Raw genomic sequence first — 22985 nt, forward strand, 5'->3', positions numbered from 1 at the left:
AAGAAGGATCCCACAGCTCGGGATCAAGGCATCAAAGCAACCAGGTACAAGCAAAGACAGAGCAACAAAACGCAAACAAAGCCAACAAGATAAAACTTGAACATAACCAAACATAAACGTAAAAACCCCCCAAAACACCAGGGAAAAAGCTAAAACCCCACAACTAGGGACAACAACAAAACAGAGAGCAACAACAAGTTCAAAGAGAAGAAAAGCAACCGTAAACACGTTAGATAAGATCAAGAAGATCAACCCGCCAGGACATGAACACAAATCGTAGAGACCATAAGATGAAACAAAGCAGAAACCGTAGAGACAACTAGTTTGAACATAATTTAATTGGTTTTAGGATATATTATTGATTAAAAGAATTAGGCTTGGTTAAAATCTTCTCGTCTACTCGAACTCAAAAAATTAAGAACAACGAAGTAAATGTTGACTTTTCTTTCATAAGATAACTATATTATATTAACTAGTGAAAAAAAATACACAAATTTATTTAATTGATTGAGAATAATTTGTTCAAATATGTTAAATTTTTTCTAATACATTAAATTTATTGTAATCCCTTTCCTTAAGATTTTAGGTTGAGTGTCAACATAAGTTTGATTCAGTAGTATTGACATTATTTCCGTCTCAAGATGTCGGGGTTTAATCCTCCACTCCTCATGTTGTATTTAAAAAAAAGTTTTTAAGTTAATTGATAGATTTAACAATGAATAAGTATGTTATTTAATAAGATTGAATTTCTACGAAATTAGTCTGAATCCAAACAATTTATTTTGTTTCTAATTTTGCACATTTTCAATTTAATATTTTTAAAGTTAATTATTTACTACATTAAAAAAAAGTTAATTCTATTTATTAGAAAGTAATGGAGTACAATACTATTACATCACCTTGTATATGATGCTACTCTAGCATGTCTAAATACATACTTAAAGGCAGGATAATAAATTGGGATGATTAATTAAAGGATTAAAAGAAAGATTAACATTTTTAAAACATCTCTTAAAAAAATAATAAAAAATAGGTTAAAAGCATATTGGTTATAGTAATCTCATCAAAGTAACGATTTAGTTCTTGAACTTCTTATATAATATTTTTGGTAATATATATTTAAATATGTAATAATGTAGCTTATGAACATATGTAACAATTTGGTCTAAATTTATAATGATTTAGTTCTTATGGTAAAAATTGTTGTTAAGATTGAATGAGATTTTTTTAACGTATGTAGATCAATAAATGTTGGGACAAACGTATTTATAAGCTACAAAGACCAAATTGTTATATCAATGAAACTACAAACATATTTGTAAGCTACAAACATATTTGTGGTATCGACCAAATTATTGTAAATTTGAAAGTAGTGGAACCGATTGTCATGGACATGTGTTGAGTGATTAAGACCAACACGCGTAACCATTTGATTTTTAAAAAATAAGTTTACTTTCTCTCAATTTTTAATTATAGTTTTTTATATTTATCAAGTAAAAGAGTTGAATTCTTATTTAAATTTCAATAAAAACAAGTTTTTAAAAACGGCTCTATAAGCCAATTTGGTAACCATTTAATTTTTTGTCTCTAGTATTTTAAAATTAAGTCTACAAGCATCCTCCCATCCCTAAATTTCTTGTTTATCAATATTTTCAAAAACCAAGCCAAAATTTGAAAACTAAAAAAAATAGTTTTTAAAAACTTGTTTGTTTGATTGTTTGATTGTTTTTTTTTTCTTTAGAATTTGGTTAAAAATTCAACTCTTGTACTCAAGAAACATGCAAATCAAGATAAGAAAATATGAGAAAATAGGCTTGATTTTAAAAAATAAAATGGTTACAAAACGAGACATTAATTTTCAAAACTTAACTTGATTTTTTAAAATCAGGTAGAAAGCAAATAAAAGAGTCACAATTTTAGAGATGGAAGTAGATTTTATAGATTTAATTTTCAAAACCTAAAAAATAAAAAAAAGGGTTAAAATACAATCTAAAGATTACAAATTTTAAAGTAATTATTATAAGGAATTAAAGAGATTCTTAATGATTTAATTTGAGGTCTTTTTTGGTAAAAAAAATTGATTTTGTTTTTTTTTTTTAATTTTAAAAAAAGAAATTAAGTCTATAAACATAATTTCTAGTTAGGTTTGTATCTTTTGTTGTTTACCTTTTATGAATATTTTCAAAATCTAAATGAAAATTTAAAAAAAATTCAAAAACTTGTTTTGTTTTGGAAATTGGACTATGAACTAAGAATGTTTATCTAGGAAATATAAAAAATAAAAAATTAGATCCTTTAGTACATGTAGTTAAATTTGGGGGGGTTTTCAAAAATAAAAAAAATAAGGAAAACTATTTATATAAAATAACAAAATAGCAAAATTTAATCTTCTTTGATAGAGACTGATAAAAATCTATCAGCGTCTATCAGTGATAGAAACTGATAGAAGTCTATCATTGATAGAAACTTATAGAAATCTATCACTGATAGACTTCTATCAGTATCTATCATTGATAGACATTGACTGATAGACTTCTATCAAAATCTATCAATCTTTTTTTTATTATTTTTATAAATAGTTGAATATTTTTTCTATACGTTAAACTTTCCATAATGAATGTTAATTAATGGTAGCTACCAAATTTATTGTCATCATTAAATCACACTTACTTTTAATATCATTGAATATCTCTCTCTCATTTTGCAAATTTTTTTGGTTTGGTCCTCTCATTTACCAATTGTTGCTATGTGAATAGAACTTTTATATTGGAATGGGGTCCACAAGCCTACATAACAAAAGAAAAAAAAAACATTTAAACTTCTTATTTTTTGGTTGATAAAATATACTTCAACCAATTGATATTGCTACTTTTTCAAAACTTGAACAATGAAAGTTAACCAATCTAATGACTGTAATGATGTTGCAATGCTCCACATCAAAACAAATAATTAGTTAACTATAGTTAGAATATATTAAATTTAATCTATGTTATCAAATCAACATAACTCAAATGTAGTAAAGTATTTGCTTTCAATCTCAGGGTTTATTTGAATTAAATTTTTAAGTACTAAATTTGAAAATAAGTCATTTAAAAAAAAAATTGAAGTATTTGACAACCACTCAAAATAATTTTTGAAACATTTTCAAAGTATATTTTAAACAGTTTTGATCAAAAGAGTTTAAATAAAAATTATTTTTTTTTGAAAAACAATTTTTCTCTAGACATTCCAAACAAACCATCAAATTCCCCATCCCATGTTAAACTAGAGATAGAGAGAAAGGTTACGTTTGAAGAAAGGATTAAAATATCAATGTCGATATCAATAGCGAAATTACAGTCTTACGAATATAATAAAAAAAATTATAAAACTTATTTAAATTAGTTATTAAGATTTGTTTACTTCTAAACTAAGTTATCCATCACGTTATTAGTAGATGTATTCATATTGCGATTAATAGATGAGTTTTTTTTTTTTTTAATAAATATTTTTCACCTATTTATAAAGAATATCAATGATATCGATTAACCTTTTAGTATCGTCTAATTTACAAATATACTAATACATCAATAGATATTTTAATTTTTTATTTGGAGGTATTTATCATCATTGCTAATGCTAAAAGTACTTTACACTCGAAAAGTGTCTGATTTCACGAACACAAAAAGTGATTTGATATTTAAAAGCAAAACGCAAAAATTTGTTAGAAAGCATTTATAAAGTACTTTTTGGCCTAAAATATGATTAGGATTGTTTTTAGTAGACGTACTTCAATTATAATTATTTTACTTTGATGTTGAACTCTACACTCGTCAAAGTGCTTTTAAGTTGCTTCATGGACATCACTTTACAATTGCTATAAAAAATGCATGGTAATTTTGAGTGGAAGCAGTTTGGACCATAAAAAGTGCATTTTACATGCCAGTAATATTCCTAAATATAGTCTAAATCATGGACAATGAAGTACTTCAAAAGCACTTTTACCGGTGTAGAACCTAACATCAAGATAATTTATTATGAACCATAGAGCCTAACATCAAGATAATTTATTATGAACCATTTACTAAACTATTTATAAATCTAAAAAATATTTATACTTTATAGTAAAAAATTTTATTGCACTTTTGGAACTTTTTACTAGAAAGAGTAAATATCTTTTTATATATAAAAAGGCCCCATTTTTTTACCATGGTTTTTATATCTTTATTAAAAAAAAGGAAGTAATTCTTAACCAAATTTAAGAAGAAAAAAAAGTTCTTAGAAACTATTATTTTTTGTTGTTTTTAAAAACTTATTTCTGTCTGAATTTGGGTAAAAAATTCAAATGTTTCTTTGAAAAATGTGAAAGTCATGCCAAATAAATAATAAATAATAAGACATCACTTTAATAATAATCGAGTTTTTAAAAATTAAACTTATAAATATTACTTCCACACATAATTTTTTCTATGTATTATTAATCCCTTTCTATGATTATTTTTAAAAATCAAGTTAAGTTTTGAAAAGCACATGAAAGAGAAAAAAAGTTTTTAAAAGTTTTTTCTTTTCTTTTCTTTTTTTTTTTTTTTAAAAAAAAATTGAACTAGAAATTCAAGTTAGCTATGATGTTGTTTTTCTCTAAAAGTTCATCAATCACATATCTCATGTATGTTTTCAATTTATTAAAAGTACTAGGGAGACTTATTACAAAGCTAAAATTGAAACAAGATTTCAAGTTTAAAAGTTAGGTTGTAACAATTTGATCGAAATTAAAAGTTTTTCAAAAATGTTCTTTTCCTTTATTTTCTATCTAACTAGTTTGAATTTATTAACATCAATTCTATGATTAATGAATTCTTTGCATGGTAGAATTCACGACCATACAACTCTCTATACTAAACAACTTCATTCCTTATCTCAAATGTTCCTTATCTCAAATGTTCAGACCTTCTCTGATAAATTCAATAACCCACTCAATACAAGTGCGAAAGTTCAGAACAGAGAGAGAGAAAAAAAGATTGTAATTTATTTTTTTATTACTAGTTTTCAAAGGAGGGGTCCAAACTGAAAAAGAAAAAGAAGGGACGTGCAGTGTGTCAGAGGGAAAAAGTGTTTGTTTTCGCCTTTCAACCCGTGAAGCTATAAAACTAAATAATAGAATAGAAAAAAAGCTAGCAACTTTACTTTTTTTTTCTTCTTTTTTTTTTTCCATCTGAAATTTTTAGGAGAAAATGGGCCATCAGGCACGTGGGATTGTGAAGAAGCACACAAACGAGAAGCAAAAAAAGCAAAAAAGAAAAAAAAAAAGTCACGTCATATATCACATAAAATCATAATAATTATGGTATCTCACTCACTGTTTTTGTAAACAAATTGATGATCACCACCTACTGGAAATTTAATTCCCTGGTAATAATTTGCACGATCACGTCACGTGTCAGCACGTGGACCCAAGAAGAGAGAGAGAGAGATAGAGATTTACTGTTTAAAGAGTTGGTGGCTCACCGCCAGGACCAGGACGGGGATTTAACAGAGGTTGCAGAGCTTTGACTACAATACTCATGTTTGGCCTGAAATCTGCTTCATATTGAACGCACAATGCAGCAACCGCTGCAAACTGCAAAATAATCACAAAAAAAGTGGTTCTTCAAGATTGGATTACATTTACATATATACTTTTATATCACATTCTCCTAAAAAGGATCTGGACAAGTTACAGAAAAATAGCTTCACAATTGTCTGTGTTTGCTTGTAAATTGAAACCTACCTTTTCTTCTAGAAAAAATTATAATTGTCTCTTACCAACTATTGAATGTAGATTAATTTTTTTTTTAAAAAAATTATTATTATTATTTTTTTCTCTCTTTTAGTAGGTAGAATTTAGTTCTTAAGTTTTGAGTTTGATTTTAATTTAATTCTTAAATTTTAAAATATTACAATTTTATCTTTTAGATTTGAGTTTTGCTTTTTGATCTTGTCTCGAGATTTCAAGATCTCCACTTTTGACATAGATTTTTCATTTCAGTCTTTGGCGTTTAATTAGTTTAGAATAATTATAAGGGGAAATTTTAAAAAAGAATGAAAAATAATAGAAAAAGTTAATTAATTATAATTCTTTTTTAGTGAAATTCTTATAACCAGAAAAAGCGAAACTATTTATATATAGCAAAATTTAAAACTAGTCTATTTGGAAATTTTATTATATGTGTAAATAGTTTAGCTAATTTTCTATGTTTGAAAATGTCCATTCTTTTGATTCTTTTAATTTAATAAATAGACATTAATACTAAATATTAGAAGTGAGTATTTTGTGAAAAATCAAGAGTAAAATTGTAAATTTTGAAATTTAGGGTTCAAATTAAAACAAAACTCAAATTTCAAAAATAAAATTGTAACATTTTAAAATCTATGACCTAAATTAAAATCAAACTCAAAACTTAAACTAAAAGCGTAATATTTTGAAACCAGTTTAATAGAAATATTTTAAGTACTCTCACTCCTACATTGTGATGGTTTATCGAGTAATTTTTCCTTTTGTAGGTTAATAGAAAAAGGGGAATCGACTACATTCTCGGTGGTGTGGGGTCCTTTTGTATTTCATATTGGTTCTGTAGCTACCACTTTTTCTTATTTCTCTTCTTCAATTTTGAAATGGTTGGTGAAGAGTTTACACTTTGTGGCTCGAGGTCATTTAACATGTCCTCTTTGGGCTCAGTTCCCCTACCCCTTACATGGAAAAATGTTGATTTAATACAATTTCTATCTAAAAGTAGAAAGAAAAGAAAAACGAAGGGAATCTCACACAGACAGGCAATCAGGAAAGAGAGAGAAAAGAGAAATAACATTACCAAACATAAGCAAGAAAAGAACAGTATGGTTACCTTCGCAACTGACTTAGGAGGGTACTCATTTCCTAGTTTTGCATCAACACACTGCTTAACTTTATCCTCGCAAAGTTTAGGCGTGGCCTGAAAACGTCTCAAAACTTCCAAGTCTCAAGCTCAGAATCAGGTAGATAAAAGGAGGAAGATCAGAAGAGTATAGGCATAAAAAACGTACCCATGTCACGAGGCTCTGCTGTCCTCGAGGCAATGTATGATCAACTGGTTTTCTTCCTGTCAAAAGTTCAAGCAGGACAACACCAAAGCTGTACACATCACTCTTGGCATTCAATTGTCCAGTCATTGCGTATCTGTAATTTTCAAAATGGGAAACCACCCACAACATTTAATTATGTAGTGATGTTTTACATTCAAACTTGGTAGAATTATAGAACTTTTGATTATATCAATAATAATATTCAAGTGCTCAAAATCTTCTGCAGTTTTATTTTTCTTTCGGATCTTCTATTAGTTACTAATGAAGTCTGTTGAGTTGTTGAGTTATCAAAGTGATTTCAGAACTCGGATAGCTCATAACTGAGCCGGCAGTTATTAAATATTATAGCTCGCCAGTTGGCCGTCTTGATGTAAAAGAAAAACACTGCAACTAGGAGCTAGAGCTAGTTAAGAGAATTTTTTCTTCTCGGTTTAATTCACCATCTTTATTAAGGTTCTACCCCATGTATTCTTCTTTGGTGCATCAATGAACCAGCGGTGGTTTTTACAGTGGCCGCGTGGGCCATGATCTAAGCTGACCGATCCACCAGGCTATTGTTCTCTATTACCTGTTTTCTCTTAGTTGGTAGTTGTACCTTTTGTGTGTATTCAACAAGAAAAAAATCAAAATCATTTGTTGGAATGCCTTGAATTTGTTATCTGATACTTCTAATGACTAAACATGAGTCTCGCTGTCCGATCAGTGAGCCGAGGTCTAGGGGTGGTGGACCTTGGTGGGGATTCAGGAGCAATGCCCTCAAAACCGAATACGTGATTGGTATAATTATAATTTATGGTTTCTTTACAATTATGATCCTAGAGTTTAGAGAAATACACCATATAACTCTCTAACCCTAGAGGGCTTTGTATTATGTAACATTTTCTCTGATAAAATTATTCTCTCTGTGGACGTAGCTAACACACTATTAGTTAGTAGTGCAACAAAAAACCGAAAAATCAAACCGATCCATTGGTTTGGTTTAGCTTTTTAGTGTAAAATTAGACATATTAGTTTGTATTTTAAAAAAAATAAAAAGTATTGGTTTGGATCGGATTTTGATTGGAAAAACCAATCAAAATCAAACCGAACCGAGGATTATATACCCTTAAAAATAAAATCTAACATTAGGTATCTTTTAGTGTTTTAATTATTATGGTGCATATATATTTATTGTTTAGGAAAAAGACCAATTATTATAGAGTGTGTATGTTTTTTATTTAGAAAGTGCCTAGAAAAAAATGTCCAATTTCAATCTATAAAAAAAATGGGCCCAATTTTAATTTAAAATGAGCAAAAAATGACCAATTCAAAACCAAATCGGAAATAAAAATTAAATTTTGGAAAAAAAATGTAAAATACCGAGAACCAAATTGATAATAAACCGAACCAAATAAAAACTAATCGATTGGTTTTGTTCTTTATTGGGCATCAATTTGGATCTATTCTTTATAAAACCAATTGATTCGGTTTGGTTCTTGGTTGACCCTAAAACCTACAAAACCAAACCGACTATCCCACCTACTGTTAGTGAACCAAGTAAATTTACGTGTCGATTATCTATATTTTATGTTTTTTGTATTCTTTATTTGTCAATTTCAAACCTAGTGCTAGAAAGGGCTAAAATAATTTAGACATGGGATAACAAGTAAGCAGTAAGTTTCTTTAATTTCAATATACCAGTTTTAAGTATGAACTAAATGCAGAAGATTGAAATTCACCCTGATGTATAAGAATATTAGAATCAGCTTACTCGGGAGCATGATAGCCAAAGGTTCCAAGAACACGGGTGGAATGAAGCCGTGCAGCCATATCAGGGGCTTGGTTTGACAAATCAAAGTCAGCAATTTTTGCCAAATCATCATCAAATATTAGTACGTTGCTGGATTTTATGTCACGATGGATGATATGAGGATCGACCTTTTCATGCAGATACTCCAATCCCTTTGCAGCACCTACAGCAATTTTTACTCTCTGTGCCCAGGAAAGAACAGGGCGGGGTTGTGCTCCTTTCACTCCTTTCCTACCTACATTAGACACGTGTCATGATAATTTTAATCAGCCTTCAAAGCATTAATCAATTATAACTATAGAGAATATGCACACTCAAATTGCTCGATCAGATTGCATGGGCAAGCAGTTCATCTTGCCTTTTCTTTTTTCAGGAATATTGAAAGAAAATAACAAACGAAGATCAATTAGTCAATGCTTAATGAGCATGATCTATTACACTCTAAGATTGACCGTATGTACCGTGTAAAATGTCGTGAAGAGATCCATTTGAAGCATACTCATATGCAAGAATTCGAGAGTTGCCACCAACACAGTACCCAATCAAGTTTAGAAAATTATCATGCTTTAGTCTTGAAACCATGGAGACCTATTAGTTTGAACAATTAGTCAATATATATAGTGACAGCTGATTTTAAATAGCATATTACAACTTGAACTAGTGTAGTCAAAAGAACCTGGGATAAGAATTCATCATCTGATTGTTTGCTGGCATCCAACTTTTTGATTCCCACAGTCTGCCCACTTGTAAATACCCCATAGTATACTCTACCGTAGGAACCCTCTCCAATCAAACAGTCGGCATTGAAATTCTTTGTTACCTCCTTTAGTTCCTCAAATGATATGGCAGGGACTTCAATGGGCTGAATTTTCACTATTGGAGGACTTTTAGGTACAGTTTGCCGTTTGTGATAGCTTTCATCAGTTCCTACATGACAGAGCTTTACTTTTTTACTATTTGATAAATTCTATTCCAATTAACAGGGACAATAAAAACAGAGACATAAGAGGATTCTCAATTTTATACAGAACATACAACCACCAATTGCAAAAAGAATCAAACACATATCACAGTTGCATTAAATGACAGAGAGATAAGGCCCGATATCCTCCCTAATACGCTAAAGGAGCAACTATAAATTGTAGCGATAATATTTCAAACATACACAACATAAATCCTTGTTCACACCAGCAGCTCCTATTAATTCCGTACAATGCATTTATGAATTTTGATGTGAGGATATATCACTCTCAGTATGGTTTGAAATTTAGTGCCTCACAACGATTACCTGCTGAAGTTTTTACTTGGTACATGCTGCTGTTATCAGCAGCCTTCTGGATAGCATCTTCTTCGCAGCAACCAAAGCATCCCATTGTTTTGCTTGCTCACGGATGCGCCAACTGATGCCAAAAACAGTAAGTTAATAAAAATCTTCTGCCATTTCCAAGTGCAAAAATAGACGTTAGAACCACCAAAAGTGTCATTGTTGTTAGAACAGGTGATCAACAGCTTTACAAACAAGAAGTATTAACCAGAAATGTGTACAACGTCACATGAAGAATTCAAACAAAGACTAGAGAACCGGAAACTAAACAAATATGAATTCTCAAAAATTAACCTACATTCCCGAACATCAGACTAAATGAATAAGGACTCACTAATACTCATTAGCATTGGTTTCGAATTCCAAATCTTTCTCTAGTTACATCAATCGAAGAAGTAAAACAAATCAATAAAAAGAAAACGATCCGATAAAAGCCTCATGTACATGCAGTTCAGGAGAAAATTCATTATTAGGATCAATATAACAAGAAAACCCAAAAGAATGCGAGAAATCACTTCGTCGATCACAATTCACAAACTACAACTCCGCAATTCTCACTAACATCAAATTGAGCTTAATTTTCCGGAACTAGTAAAGCAATACACTCAACATCATGCATGTTCTTTAACATTTTAAGGAAAAAAAAAAGAAGATAACATCAGCAATTCAACAGTAAGCTAATAAAAATTACAAGAAATCCATTAATACCGTTGATCAGATATCAAATTCGACAGAAACAAGTCCTTAATGCTTCAATCAGAGTAACGACAGGTCGTCTTCGCGTTCAGAGCGGAGGCTGTAATATATAAAAGCGAAAACCTCGAAGCAGCTGACTGCTTCGTGGAATGGAGTCGTCAAACTTTCTTTGACTTGACTTCGTTCAACTTCGCCGGTCGTCTCCTACTTCCGATCAACTTTTCCCGGCGACCTACTACTTCAACTTCCTTTTGTAATACGCATTCATACGACGGAGCCATTACGTTTCACAGTCATCCATTTATTCCAGACAGTAACGGCAATTGAAGAGGACTTTGGGGGCAACGATTGAGCAAAAATTTGGAGCTCCGCTCCAATTTCGAATCGCAGCCGTTGATCTTTGATCAGGAATTGACCATCAAAGTCGAAAAGATCGACGGTTGAGGATGATTTTGGAAGGTGCACGTTGGTGTATGACGTGGCGGAATGTTATTGACGGGAGAGCTGTAGTTGACCAAGAAATTGGGCAAAACGACAAGACGGCTCACATGGAATTGATATCTTATTACTTCATGGCGTATTTTAATAGTTTTGATTAATGTAAAAATTGCTGTTAAGCTGAAAAAAATAATAAGGAATATTCTAAATTAGGCGTTGATGGAAATATTATGGATGATGATCAATAATTATATTGGTTTTAAGAATGTATGTCAAATAAAATGATGGAAGACAAACATTTTATAATAATTGACAAATATTGAATACGTATTTGGTTACTCTTAATAATTTTCTATACTCATGGTTCGACAAATCACGAGTTGCCACATCATCAATGAAAGCCCGAGCCTATCAGAAAAATTATAAGTTGGATTTGGCCGAATAATTAAAGTTGTCGGGCCCAACCCAATTCAAACCCATGGTGAAATTTTGGGTTAAAATTAAAGAATAAACTCAAGCCCAGTATTTCAACTCAACAACAAATGGGTCCAAGCCCTTAGCCCAAACTAAATTTGGGCCCAATGGGTCCAAGCCCTTAGCCCAAACTAAATTTGGGCCCAATAAAGTAATTAGGCCCAAGCCCATGTAAGACCCATGAGAAACCTCTATAAATAGAAGTCTTATCTCTTCATTTGGGGAGGAGGTAGGAGGAATTGAAAGCAAAATCTCTCTAAAGATTTGAAGTCTGAAGCTCTAAGGATCTGAAGAACATAACTCCTCCAAAGCTTTGAAGATCAGAACATAAAGTTATGAGGATCAGAAGACATATCAAAGCTCTGAAGATCAGAATACTCTAAAGCTCTGAAGACCAGAAGACATATCAACATTCTGAAGACTGAAAGGTCAACAATTCTGCATTCCAGAGAGCTTAGAGGGAATTCTCTACAATTAGAAGACTCTTTGACTCCTGAAGTTGGCCACGCTTAAAGACTGAAGTCCTTTGAAGATACAAGCATTCTGAAGACTGAAGTCATTTGAAGATACAAGCATTTTGAAGGCTGAAGTCCTTTGAAGATACAAGTATTCTGACCACGCTTGAAGACTGAAGTCCTTTGAAGATACAAGAATGAACACGCTTGAAGACTGAAGTTCTTTGAAAATACAAGCATTCTGAACATGCTTGAAGACTGAAATCCTTTGAAGATACAAACATTCTTCCAAGACTTGATGCTTAAGAACATTCACACGCACCGCTTCTATACATCAAGCATACACATTCAACCGAGAGAGAATTAGAGGATCAAACACTAGAGATCGAACCAGATCGCATCAAATTAACATCAACATCAACACCAACTTAAGTTTAACTCCACGAAACAGGTTTCTTCGGAAGACTTGTAAGAACATTAATCCTCCAAGAAGATTAACAAGCCCGAAAGCCGATCATCCAAGAAGATCAACAAGCCTAAAGGTTGATCGTCTAAGAAGATTAACAAGTCCAACGACGATCGTCTAAGAAGATCAACAAGCCTAAAGGTCGATCATCCTATAAGATCATCAAGCTCAAAGGTCGATCATCCAAGAAGATCAATAAGCCCAAGAACGATAATCCAAGAAGATTATCAAGTCCAAAGCCCAATCACCCAAGAAGATCAATAAGCCCAAAGGCCGATCATTCAAGAAGATCAACCAGTTTAAAGATTATAGTTTATTTTGAAAGCATCAAAATACTATGTATTAGAGATTGTACTCACTTTCCACAAAATTAATACAAATACAAAGTTCAAGTTCCACGAAATGAATTTCTATTGAAATCTCATGCGAACACTCATATATTTACTTTTGACTTCATTAAATAAAGTTTTAATTAAAAAGTTGATGTAGCACAAAAAAAAAAAAAATCGATAGACTATGATAAAATTTAATGTTCAAATATACTAATGTATGTATTTTGACAAATGGTTAAAATGACTCACGATTTTAGGTTAATTGAGTTGTATGACTAATAATAGGTTTAAGGTTTAGAAAGGGAAAGGGTAATAGAACAAAGAAAATAGGGATGTTAAAAAAATCAATGACTCGAAAAAACCGATCAACCCAATCCACGCTATAAGAAAAATCACTTTCACTAGCAAAAGTTTAGTGATGCAAGTCATTTTTGTTGCTAAAAGTTAACTCATAACAACGCTTTAAAACACATGTCATAGAATATCACTATTAACAACGAAATTTATCTTAGCATCACTAAAAAAAATTGTGACTCATATACTGATGCCACTAAATGTTAATATCTTTTAGCAACATATTACCTCGTTAAAATTTCTTGACCCATTTTCCCCTCTCGATTTCCCCTATTTTTTTACATCTTTCCCCTCATTTTTCAATTTTCCCCGTAAGTGTGTTTTCCCTTCCCCTTCCCCTAATTTCCCCCAATTGTCTACTATTCTCTTATGTGAATAAAAATCCCTTGAAATTTTGATGATTTTTTTCTCTACTAAGTTTTCTCCATTGGTGATTATGCTCCCTTCTTTGATCTTTAAAGTATTTCAACATGCTTTATCCTCACTCACATGAGTCCTAGGACCAAGAGGTCACCCAACATAGGATCGCTCCAAGCTAAGAACACTTGATCGCTCCAAGCTAAGAACACTTAATTTTGGAGTTCTTATGATTTAGCCAACGAAAAGGAAGGTGCACCTTGTTGATATAGGTAGTAACTTTCAATTCTTTTAAGCCTTTTTTAACCATACTTTCATGTCCTCAGGATCCCTCTCATTTAGATGTGATATCAGTTCATTCATGTACCCTTCCTGAACTCGGGTTGTTACAATATCCCTACAATAACTTAATGATGTATGTGATTTTTCACTTTTGGAAAAAAAAAAAATACTTTGTTATTACATGCATAGAATAACTAATTTCTTTTAATTTAGTTTCATGAGCTAGTGTAATGATATCCATCACAATTGTAGTTTGTTCTTTTCTCTCTCTCTATATATAATCTAGTTTGTTCTAAAGTATTGGGTTAGATTAAGTATTGAAAAATATATGACTAAATTTAAATAGTGTTTTTCTTCTTTTAGAGACTAAGAAACAAAATATTCTAGGTACGAAGCAAGTTACCAAAAGGCTAAAGGATTAGAGGTTAAGTTGCTTGCTTGAGTTCAAGTTGGGTGTGATGATGCTGACGACTTTATTAAGAAAAAGTTAGGTGTGGTGAAACTGACGAAGAGATTTCATGAAGTATTTAAGCTAAAAAAGACAATTATTTAGGGTCAACAAGTAATTTTAAGGTTTTAGAGTATTGTACTTATTATAATTACCAATTTTGTTTATTTTCGTAAGTTGAATATAGCTTGTGGAGGAACAAATAGTTCTATTAATTTTATTGAAGTGAATTAGTTATTGTTATGTTTGTTGAAAGTTGTGTATATAAATATCTTATTGATAGAGTAAAGATGCATAGAATGGAAGCTAATAGATTCATTAAGTACTCTAATTACACTTAATTTGAGTAAAAAACATGTTAAAACATAAGTTATTCACAAAGAGGGTTTCAACATGTGTACCTTTGAAGATTTCCACTTAATCCTTTGCAATCTCCACGAATTAGATCTCCAAATCTCCAGTAGACCACTAAGAGAATCTTCTCTATTATTCTCAACCTTAGATTGAGTGGTGGAAACTTAGAATTGAGAGTAATTGGAGATGAGATTGGAGAGCTTTTTGGAAAAAAACAGTTTTTTTTCAGAAATTTCTCAAATTTCAGATTGCATGAAGCTTCAATCTCTGATTATTGAAGCTTTTATCATATTCAAGCATGTAAGCACTAACTAAATTCAGCTGATTGACACTTCAATTAGCAAGCACTAACTAAATTCAGCTGATTGACACTTCAATTAGCACTTAGTGAGTGAGATAGACGTTAAAATGTGGAGTAATCCATTATCTAATTGAAATTGGGATAAATCCACTTTCAACAATTAAAAATCATTTTGATTTGATTTTCAAAACTAATTAATTTTACTTTAAAATTAATTTAGATTAAAAAAAACTAAAATTCAATTCTAAAATTGAATTTTATAAATTAAAAATGATTTATTTAAATAATTAACATATTTAATTAATTAAATAATAATTTAATATCAAATATTAAATTAATAAAACACCTAATTCAAACATGAACCGTATTCATGTAATCATTATTTAAATATTTTAAATTCTTCAATTACGTTTAATCATGACAAAATTTAAACGTTAATTATATTGAATATAGTTATTCAAACCCTAAATTGAAATTGAACATTTCAAATTTCAAACCCTAAAATTGAAATTGAACATTTCAATTTCACTCAATTTTCTAATCCAAGGTTTAATCTTTTACGAGCTAATAGAGGGATCTTATGGACCTACAGATTTTGAGCTCCAATGATTTGAGATTAATTAATTAGACTCTTTAATTCGAATTAATCAACATTTGTTAACCACCGAGACACACCACTATAACTCGATGGTTGCACTCTTCTCACTGTAGATATATTTCTATCCATTTGATTTAACTATAATCAGTAAGTCGATCCTGTTGGGATTGGTATCTTAATTTTTCCGGATTCTTGTAGTTTGTAATATATACACATTGTTATGAATGAAATAAGAGTTATTTTATCTGACATTTACTCATATCCAATAAACAAAGCTTCATGGTTATCTTATGTAAACTTAAGCATGTATATGAGATATACAAATGGATCATGCCTTAAGTGATAACCTAAATAGGTCTGTAGTATAAGAATTAAGGTGGGATACCTGATCCTGATGACACTACGGATACAACCTGCTTTGTAGAGGTTTGCAAGTATTGTGAACTACTACAGATGGTAGATCCTAACCATTTATGTAGAGACATGTGAGTGGGGGTGTCCTATACAAAGAGTTTGTAAAAGACCGGACCACGAGATGACTAGTCTCTGTATATAACGTTGTTGATACTGGAGACTTACATCTCACCTAAACGACCATAGGTGACATGACCTCAATCCTGAGTGTTTTGGGAATTCCTGCCTTTGAGGCAGTCATTTGATTAGTATGGGTGAGAGTGGCCAAGTTGCCAACCCAACATGCTTACCTTTTTTAGGGACTTGTCTGATTTGGGAGTTGGGAGCTCAGTTACACAAGATGGAATTCACTCCTTCCTCGAAGTAGGGGTAAGTAGATAGATTGCTCCCTTAAGGGCTAATTTTGGGTCTTAAACATAGTGGCCACAACGTCTCTTTGGAATAGAGGAATCAGTCATAGTAGGACTATGACTTATGTTCATTAGAGGGATCAGTGGTACTTAAGAAGTTAAATGTAACTACAGGGGCATAACGGTTATTGGCCCAGCTGTACTTACGAGCGATCTGTGAAGTGTTATCGTATTGTTGATTGGTTGATATGAACACATAATATATCTGTAGTAAGGAGAGTTCAGTTGTCGGTCTTTAGTGGAGTTCCTGGTAGTTAACGGATGGTGGATCCCCTGACTAAAGAGTTTAGTCAGTTATTCACGTACCGTTGAAGCTTCGAGCTACAGGTTCATAAAGTCTACTTGGTAGCTTAATGGATTCAAGTTGAGAATTAGTTCTTGATGTTGATTTGAAATGTTCAAATTGACAAGAGGTAATTCAATTATATATGATATGATTAGTGTGATGTATGAGATACATCAAGTAGAGGATTAATGTAATGAGATTTACATTAAGTACTATGAAATAGAAAAATAGCTATGGTTTATATGTTTCATGAGATGAAATATTAAAACTATAGGTTATAAATATACTATGGTAAGTTGGTTATCATATATATTTATAATAATATTAGTTATTGGATAATTATCTCTTTTTATCTAATAGCCAATTGAGTAGGGGATTATTGGTGGTTTCATGGTAACCGTGAGATAAAAGAAAAAATGTTTTTCCTAAATTTAGTAGATTTGAGAAAATTGCTATTCTCGGAAAGAACTCATGGTGGCTGTCAAGTGAATAGGATTCACTAAACGATAGCTGAAGAGAGACTAAACGATCGTACAGTGACTTTACACGATAGTCACTCAGCTAGCCGACAGCTAAACGATCATGGAGCTTTTGCTAAACGATCACGGAGCTTCTTCTAAACGATTGGGCATCGTTTATATGATAGACCTCTGCCATCTCCCACTTGCTCAACCGTTTACACGATTGTTCTTCCTCCAGTCTCGTCCTCTAACCAAGTCCACACAGAGCCCACACTTCTGGATTCTCACACCGAGAATATCAAGATAGCCATTGTGATGGTGTCATACTCAACTCGACATAGTCTAGGTTTTTGGAGGCCGTTTGCTGTGTTCGTGATCTTGGCGATCGTCGTGTTTGTAGTCGCGTTGATCGTGCAGTATAGCAGTCATAGTGTTCGAGCGTTTGTGATTGCTGCCTTGCTGATTGTACGAGTGTTCGAGATCGAGGGTGTTTGAAGATGAGTCTTCAAAGGTATGTTAATTATATCCCTTAATCTTTGTTAAGCATGCTGTAATTTTTTTTTGTACATGACCAATATGTTTCCGTTTCTTGATTGTAATTGTGTATGTTTATATACGAATGGAATTTGAAACAATCATTCCGCTGCTCATGGAAATCTTCATGTTTCGATTTCCTTCAGATCATTCATAGGTCGTTCGTATTTACAGCTAGGTCAAAATTATCATTTTACCCTTATAAATACATCTTGCTCCTTAAGTCACCACCGATCCTCTATTGAACAATTAATTTATAGTCCAACTGATAAACCATGTCCCTCTCGGCTATGAGAGGGAGAGACTCCTTTGTTCAAGACCAGGAATCAGTACTTAAGAGAACAACCTATTTGCTAACCATAAAATTGGGTAGGAGTAAATTTCTTCTTACAGGACTATGTCCTCAACTATCTATCCGGTTTTATCTCCAAAATGGGAGTCTTATTGAGCAGTGTTGTTAAACTACTCTCACCTATGCAGATCAAAGGATAATCTCGAATAAACAAGAGTTCATAGTTAGCTCAGGATTATTATGATCGAGTTACCCTAGATCATCGAATTGAAATAGTCAGTTTTAACAGTAAACGATTGTTATAAAGAAAAGTGACTATTTCGTAGTCCATTCTTATGCAAACATATTTTGCATAGGATGCCTCCACTCGCACATGAATAATTTTGGAATCACATCGTTTGTATCAGTATATAAAGTGGATCGCATCCATAGTGTCCCTAGGAGGAGGTACCCAATCTCATTCATATACTTATAGACATTTTAGGCTATATACTATAACTTGATCCTCTTTTATGTCTCTATATAAAGTTAAAATATTCGTACTATAGCCCTGGGTTCGTTTATTGGATTTTATAATAGAATGCAATTTCAATAATACTTTTATTGATAAAAAGAATATGTTTCTATGATTACGAACTGCGAGTTTTAGGAATTCCCAACACTTATTACTTTTATTATATCCATATAAATATTTGTTAGTCAACCTTCTTCGATATCGGTCAGTACCCTTATAATGTTCGTTTTCAGCAGACATTATAACCTAGCTTTGTACTAGTGATAACAAGTTTATATATTAAATTGAATATTATTTTTTAATTAATGAAATACTTTCACCGACGCTTACATATGTTGCAAAAGATACTTGCAATGACCATTGATTCACATCTAGTAACAATCTTATATGTTGCTAAAATTTAATTTAGAGACGAATTTTCAACGTCACTGTATAACAAAAATAGCGACAAAATATATGTTGCTAAAAGTACACTTCTAATAATATGTTAGCGTCAGTAAAAGTCACGTTTTAGCGGCACGCAATGAGTATGTCACTAAAACTTTTGACTATACGGCTATCGCGACATTCACAGTGATGCGCCTCTTTGCGTTATTAATACTTTTAGCGGCGTTTTTTAGTAACGCGTTTTACTAGTGCCAACCTGTGTAGTTTGGATTGAGTTATCAACTCATTTGGGTTGAGTTGGGTTCAAATAAATAAAAATTTATGGGCTGGGTTGGTTCACGAGTCACCTAAAATAACTCAAACAAACTCGAACCAACCCGAACTTATTATATACTAACTTTAAAATTACTTATATAATTATATATGCATATATTTATTTTAGTTTTGTTTATCATTGTTTTTTAAACAATTTATTCTTTAAAAACTCCTAAAAATAGTTTTTTTTAACACTTTGGAAAGAAAATTTTCATTAAGTAAATTGAAATTGAGTTTTGTTTTTAATTCAATATACGAAAATAATTAAATTAAATATTTACATATTAACAATTTACTTCTTCTTAGAATGAAAATTTCACTAAATGATCTGAGTGACCTGAACCAACCCAATCTAAATATTTCATGGTTGAGTTGGATTGAGTTCATTCTTTAATAAAAGTTATTTAGGTTGAAGAAATTTATAACATACAAAATTAGGTTGGGACTAAAAAATCATTCACTCCAACCCAACTCAGAATGCTCCTAAAAACAAATTTCAGTTAAGAAATGGTTGTTATATTTTAACATGCACATGTAAATGTAAAAGTCAATTTCTCTAGTTTTAACTTTTGATGACTGCAAAGTAAGCCTAAGTGCAGTCAATTTGTGCAATTTTGAATTAATTTTCAAAATGTGATATGGGCCCTTTGGCCCAACATGGTCCGGTGAGCTGGCCCATATCTATGAAAAAAAAATATAATAATAAGGAACCAAAATTGGAGTTGTACGGACTTTTGTAAGTGTATTGAATTGAATTATCCGTTACACTTTGTTTGAATAAATATTGTGTGAGATTTATAATTTTATTAATTAAACGTCTAATGATTTAAGATTTTATAGATATCTGAGAATAGAAGTTGCTTAGGAGGTTTAGAAATAAGAGGTCTGGAAATCAAAGACAACTGTGTTTGATTATGTATGATAATGAGAATAAGATATCTGAGAATGTGTTATACTTTTTTATGCAATTATAAAGTATAAAATTAATATAATTAATTTCAATAATTAATTTTTATCTTTTAATTTATCTTTATTACATTAAGTTATTAAATCAATTTTAAGTCATTAAAATTTAATTCAATTTATCAACTCACCCTCCAGTTTCATATATTTATTATCAATTAAATTTTTCATATTGTACATTTATATTATCATTTTTATTAAAAATATTGATAATTAATTTAAATACCTATTTTTTTTTCTGTTGTTTTGTTAATTGAAGAGTTAATTAGTTAATTGTTTAATGTCAATTATAAGCCTCATATTACAAAAGAAGTTGATATAAACTAAATGATTTTAAATCATCAAATAATGTTTTTAATTTTTAAAAAATAACTATAATTATAGATTAAAACTAGAAGTACAAGTATATAAGATTGCTTAATTGAAAATAATTAACTTATTTTATTATTAGTTAATTAATTAATATTTTTTAAAGATTAATTAATAATTCTAATAAATAATTTATGATGTTAATATATATTACTAATAAAAAGAGATTCAAGCAAATATAATTATGGTTATTTATATTTTTTAAAAGGATTATGGTTTTTTATATTAATTCGTAATAATGGAATAAATTATTATATTAGCATTTTTATTAATAAAATTAATTTAAACATATTTTAAAGAATTAAATAAATTAACCAATATCAACACTAGGAAAATCAAATAAAATGAAAAGATAAAAAGTAAGAGAGAGAAAAACCTTTGGAAATGGAGAAAACCCACTTATTTGGGTGGTTGTGAAAACTTCAATGGATGGAAATATGAAATGTCTTGGAATAAGATATTCTCATTTCCAAGGTTGAAAATATGTACTAAATATGGTGATAAAATATCATTTTCCATTCCCACCTCTTGTTTCCATAAGCCAAACGGGCCATACAATTCCATAAGTGGATCAATTTGGATTCTCAATTACAATTTCGTTTATCCATTTGTAAATTCAACATTTGAAAAAGTCTATATATGTGTTTTAACTAATGTAGTGACGATTTTTAAAGAAACCCTTAATAAAATATCTAAATCGATCCGCTTATCAATAAATTAAGAGTTGAATTGAAACAACCATAAATCTCTTATAATATTTTTCAAATGAAATTTGAAATAGGTGTAAATTAATACAATCATAAAGTTTTAAGGTTTAAATCAATATAATTTTTTGTTTAGAGTTTTAATTGTTACAACTCAAAATTCAGAGGTACACATTGAAAATTTTCTAATAAGCCACGTATCAACAGATACTATACTAGGTTCACACAAATTATTTTACACGTTTATCTTTTCTTTTTTTTTTTTTAATAAAAAAATAAATAAATTATAATGAAGGGATCTTTTTAAATATAGAAAAATGAGATAACTTATTTACAAATATAACAAAGTGTCATTATCTATCGGTGATAGACAACGATAGTCACTGATAACATCTATTAATCTATAAGTGATAGACAGTGGTAGGCGTTGATAGATGTTTATCGTTGTCTATTACTGATAGACGCTAATATTTCACTATTGTTCGCACGAGGTCTCGGAAGAAACTTGCTTCCTGGAATTTGAACTTTTGTATTTGTATTAATTTTAGTTTAATAAGTACAATATCTAATACATAATCCTTTGATACTTTAAAAAATAAACTTTAATCTTTAACTTGGTTGATTTTCTTGGATGATCGGACTTTGGGCTTGTTGATACATTTGAGTTTGTTGATGATCTTTTTGGATGATCGACATTTGAGCTTGATGATTGACCTTTGGGCTTGATGATTAACCTTTGGGCTTGATGGTGACCTTTGGGCTTGATGATCTTCTTAGAGGATCAATGTTCGCACGAGGATTCTGAAAAAAATGTATTTCATGGAGTTAAACTTGTGTTGATGTAGATTTGATGTGGATATAGTTCGATCTCTAGTACTTGATTCTCCAATTCTCTCTCTGTTCAATGTATATGCTTGATGTATGGAAGCGAAGTGTGTTGATGTTCTTGAAGTGAATGCTTGTATCTTCAAAGGACTCCAGTCTTCAAGTGTGACCAGCTTCAAGAGCCAAGGAGACTTCTGATTATAGAGAATTCTCTCTAGGCTCTTTAGAGTGTGGAATTGTTAACTCCCATGAATGAAGAGAATTCCTCTATTTATAAAATTCAACTGGGCTTTGTAGGCTTGGACTTGGTTGGTTAATGAATCTGGCCGTTGAGTCTAACTAATTGGATTAAGTCTATTTTTGGACTTAATTAGACTTTAACCCAAATTATAATACCAAATTGGATTAAATTAATTTTATTCAATCCAATCGTCATGATGAAAACAAGTGGCATCATCGGAGTTTGTCAATTTATGACTTTTATTTTAATTTGGGACACATGTCAATTTTTAATTCATCTCAAATTCAATTATTTGTAATTTCGTCGTTGGTAAATGACGTGATAATTTGTGATTGGTCCAAATTTCTCATTCAACAAAATGCTCATTTCCGAGATTTATGCATATATATATATATAAGTGGATAAATCTTGAAAAAGATAAAGTTGGAATCAAAATTCAAATTCACTTGTTCTTGAATTTGACCCCATTTGACGTGTAAGTCAAACTTTCAAGTTGGACATGAGTTTAACTAGAATTTGAGATAA

At 30.7% G+C, this 22985-nt stretch overlaps 1 protein-coding gene across 2 annotated transcripts; it reads right to left on the reverse strand.

The window, feature by feature from the left end:
• Nucleotides 1-5274: 5274 nt before the first annotated feature.
• Nucleotides 5275-11215, reverse strand: LOC120085026 (pto-interacting protein 1-like). 2 transcript variants are annotated; one of them, XM_039040845.1, is made up of 8 exons: nt 10899-11215; nt 10155-10266; nt 9543-9793; nt 9328-9454; nt 8828-9101; nt 7039-7171; nt 6861-6947; nt 5275-5596 (listed from the first exon to the last, which is right to left on the reverse strand). In XM_039040845.1, the coding sequence occupies exons 2-8, from the start codon at nt 10237-10239 to the stop codon at nt 5465-5467; spliced, it is 1089 nt and encodes a 362-aa protein (XP_038896773.1). In that variant the 5' UTR covers nt 10240-10266; nt 10899-11215; the 3' UTR covers nt 5275-5464. The 2 variants fall into 2 exon arrangements, with proteins under 2 accessions (XP_038896773.1, XP_038896774.1); XM_039040846.1 differs by having other exon boundaries at nt 10155-10300.
• Between the last annotated feature and the right edge of the window lie 11770 nt (nt 11216-22985).

This window comes from Benincasa hispida, chromosome 9 (genome assembly GCF_009727055.1).
Source record: "Benincasa hispida cultivar B227 chromosome 9, ASM972705v1, whole genome shotgun sequence".
Lineage (NCBI taxonomy): Eukaryota > Viridiplantae > Streptophyta > Magnoliopsida > Cucurbitales > Cucurbitaceae > Benincasa > Benincasa hispida.

Excerpts from the sequence above, each read along its gene's own strand:
- LOC120085026 (XM_039040845.1), bottom strand. The coding sequence starts at position 10,239 with ATGGGATGCTTTGGTTGCTGCGAAGAAGATGCTATCCAGAAGGCTGCT. Across the intron at positions 7,172-8,827 it reads TTTGGCTATCATGCTCCCGA|ATACGCAATGACTGGACAAT; the intron begins GTAAGCTGATTC and ends TGAAAATTACAG. Across the intron at positions 6,948-7,038 it reads AGCAGAGCCTCGTGACATGG|GCCACGCCTAAACTTTGCGA; the intron begins GTACGTTTTTTA and ends AGACGTTTTCAG.